Source organism: Trachymyrmex septentrionalis, unplaced genomic scaffold (genome assembly GCF_001594115.1).
Source record: "Trachymyrmex septentrionalis isolate Tsep2-gDNA-1 unplaced genomic scaffold, Tsep1.0 scaffold305, whole genome shotgun sequence".
NCBI classification, from domain to species: domain Eukaryota; kingdom Metazoa; phylum Arthropoda; class Insecta; order Hymenoptera; family Formicidae; genus Trachymyrmex; species Trachymyrmex septentrionalis.
The window spans coordinates 241,657-244,678 of NW_017305469.1; the positions used below are offsets into that span (position 1 = coordinate 241,657).

Consider the following 3,022-nt stretch of genomic DNA (forward strand, 5'->3'; position numbering starts at 1 on the left):
GTGTGTGTGTGTGTGTGTGTGTGTGTGTGAGAGAGAGAGTGAGAGAGTAAAAGATGGCGAATTGAGTCACGCCCAGATACTGCACAGAACGTGATGAAAATGCGTCCGAGAAATGAGTACACATTATTATAATACTTCCACTATACCATTAATAACCGTCCCTTATCGTTTATTCTGATCCACGAAAAAAAAAAAAATGTAAATAAAATGCAATAAAATAACAAAATTCATCTTTAATTAAGATACGAATTTATATTGTTTCGTTCTTTTTTTACGATCATAAAATTCTTGAATATATCAGATCAAATAAACAAATGAAATAATAATTTTTAATTATAAATATTTTAGCGTCCGCAACTCATTATTTCTCCTCTTTCGTATGCAAATCTTAACGATCACTTAAGTCTCTGAGACTCTCCGCAGAGTATAAGTAAACGTGTGCGCTATTTACACTTAGGCTACTTTCTTTAGGAACATTAAAGTCATCGAATCAATCACGCCTGATGGCGAAGGTGTTCAAGTCGCTCTCAATAAGAGCGCTTGCAAACATCTTCCAGATACAAATAAGGCGATAGGCAGAAAATCGAATCGAATTGCGATCTCTTCGACTTGGTGGAAATATCGGAATTTGAAAGACTCACGGGTTTCGTTCGAAAGAAGATTAGAAGAAAAAAATAAATAAACCCTAAACAGTACCTTGTTCCCGTAAATCGCAATATTTAATTTTGAAATCAAACAAAAAAAAGCTGGGAAACAGAATAGAAGCGTGAAAAGTGAGTTTAAGAATCGTGTAGAAATCTTTCGAAAAGAGTTCAGAAGATTTGTAAATATCATAAAAAATAATATGAGAAACATTTGTGAAACTCATTACGTTTCATACGTACTGTTTAGGGTTAATAATGTAATAACTTAAACACCAAGAGATGTGTAAGTATTTTATGTATCCCAAATTGTAAAATTTGCACTCGCGGAACCGATTGCGGGGCGATACGCAATCACAAGATTATTCTTGATCATTCTAAAGACTACGTCGTTCAGGAACAACTTGCCAGTCACTTGTAATCACCGTGAAATATTGCAGTATTTAAAAAAGTACCTTTGCATATCACAAACAATCTCTGAGTCTACTCACTTTCTTTCCCGCCATCGAAAGCAGGATCACCACGCGAATACCACGTAAACATCCCCTTCTTCAGGACACGAAACAGTTTTTTTTTTCTTTTTTTTAGATAAATGTTGCCGCCCTCCATGACTGGAACTTCTCGAAGTGAACTTTCAGCTACCGGATGTTAAAAAGAGCCTTAGACATTCTGCATGTCAGACTTCCAGAGTGTACCGTACCTTGGATCCTGCATATCTTCAAAGCCAGAAAATCAGTCTTACGTCCTCGGAGTTTTAGAGAGTCCCCCGAATATGCTTCAGAACTTCGGGAGTTTGATTGCCATTAGCAAATGCATATTTCTTCGCCTGAAGAAAAGGATCGCTCTCTCCAAGCGTGAAAAAGACCGCTTCTGAGACCGAGAACAGTCTTCGGATCCTAGCGATGACCTAGTCTTTCTTCAGGAAGGCACAAAGGAGATTCTACATCCTTATGAAGACCTCGTCAGCGATTGGAGTAAACGTTACTGCTGAGGACGACGATGTCAGTTCTCTTGCCTGGCTCATCTCGTCCTCCGAGGAGGAGGGCGCATAGAAGGCGTCATATACTCAACGATGGCCTCTTTTTACGATCCTTGGTGGTGTTCTTGCCGAAGATCGTCCCGAGGACCCTCGAGACTGAGTGTACGCCCAGTTTTCTGCGGATCGGCAACGCTCGCAGAAGTTGGACCGATCTCGCCTCCCGCAGGAGCGCCTGAAAGGCTAGCGCCGCTCCCGCGGGACTCTCCGCGGCGCTCACCTCGTAAAACTGACATCCGTGCGCCAGCGACAGCTGTTGGCCTTCGTCCACGCACACTTCTCTGCAACAAAAACGTTTATCGATCCCTCTTTAATGACCTCTTCGACGAATGCGCGCCTTCGAGATGCCTGAGATTTAAAGAAAAGATTTGAAACGCCAAGAACCTACGGACATTCTGCGTTACTTCACAATATTAATAGAAAATTCCGAAATAGCTTTTTTTTAGCGTTTCGAATCTTTTCTTTAAATCTTTACTTAACTTAAGTTTTCGCGAGTTCATTGGACTTTAAGGTGGTTGTATCGCATAGAAACGCCAATGCATAAAGGCGTCGTTCGGTGAGGAAGAAAATTACTGTTAAAAAATTGCGATCTGCTTGAACAATAATAATATTAAAAAATAAACTTTTTAAAACCCTTGCATTTTTGCCGTATATCCTACAGGAATGGGATATATGGCTATTCATAGGGGGAGGGGGGATATGTACGGCTCATGAAAAATTTACAAATAATGCATATAATAACACAATAATTAATAAAATGTGTTTTATAAAATTTTATTAAGAAATAAGAATGGTAAATATGTATATGAAGTAATAAATAATAATTATAATCTTCCTATATATATTACGAGTGTTATGACATGAAGTACATATTTCATATAATGCATTTATTGTATTTAGTGCACTGAATTCAATCTGCGCACTTTGTATGCTTTCAGCATAAATCCCGCTCACTAAAAATGCCGTATATCTCAAACAGGTGGGATACATAAGACAACAAACTAAACAAAGAATATGAAAGCAAAGCACATTGTATTTTGTTACACAACATGCTTTACTATTCCACTACACGTATGTATCACGAAATAATCACTAAGTCTTTTACACGCCCTACATTAATTATTTTATGTAGATTATAATTTATGATGGCGTTATTTATTATAGTGACAAATCGAGATTCAACTCACAATAAATTCATTAATATTAACAGTAAGAAGCTGAAATCATTAACACAATACTAATATAACACAAAAGCATGTAACAGAGTTGCGAGAAAATTACCCCCACTCCTTCGATTTTTCCTGACTTCTATGGCATAAATCCCAGTGTATTTGCCGGAGTTACC

The 3,022-nt window shown here is 37.9% G+C and overlaps 1 protein-coding gene across 5 annotated transcripts in view; it reads right to left on the bottom strand.

Moving 5' to 3' along the window:
- The window catches only part of LOC108749616 (ras-related and estrogen-regulated growth inhibitor-like), a 56,129-nt gene that overhangs the window by 11,012 nt on the left and 42,095 nt on the right, over positions 1 to 3,022 (bottom strand). For 3 of the 5 annotated variants that reach the window (XM_018488422.1, XM_018488421.1, XM_018488423.1), the window contains one exon: positions 840 to 1,958. In XM_018488422.1, the coding sequence (XP_018343924.1) occupies positions 1,700 to 1,958 (259 nt within the window). In that variant the 3' untranslated portion in view covers positions 840 to 1,699. Of the gene's footprint in view, positions 1 to 839; positions 1,959 to 3,022 lie in introns of those variants that run through there. The other 2 variants (XR_001939382.1, XR_001939381.1) reach the window with 2 other exon arrangements.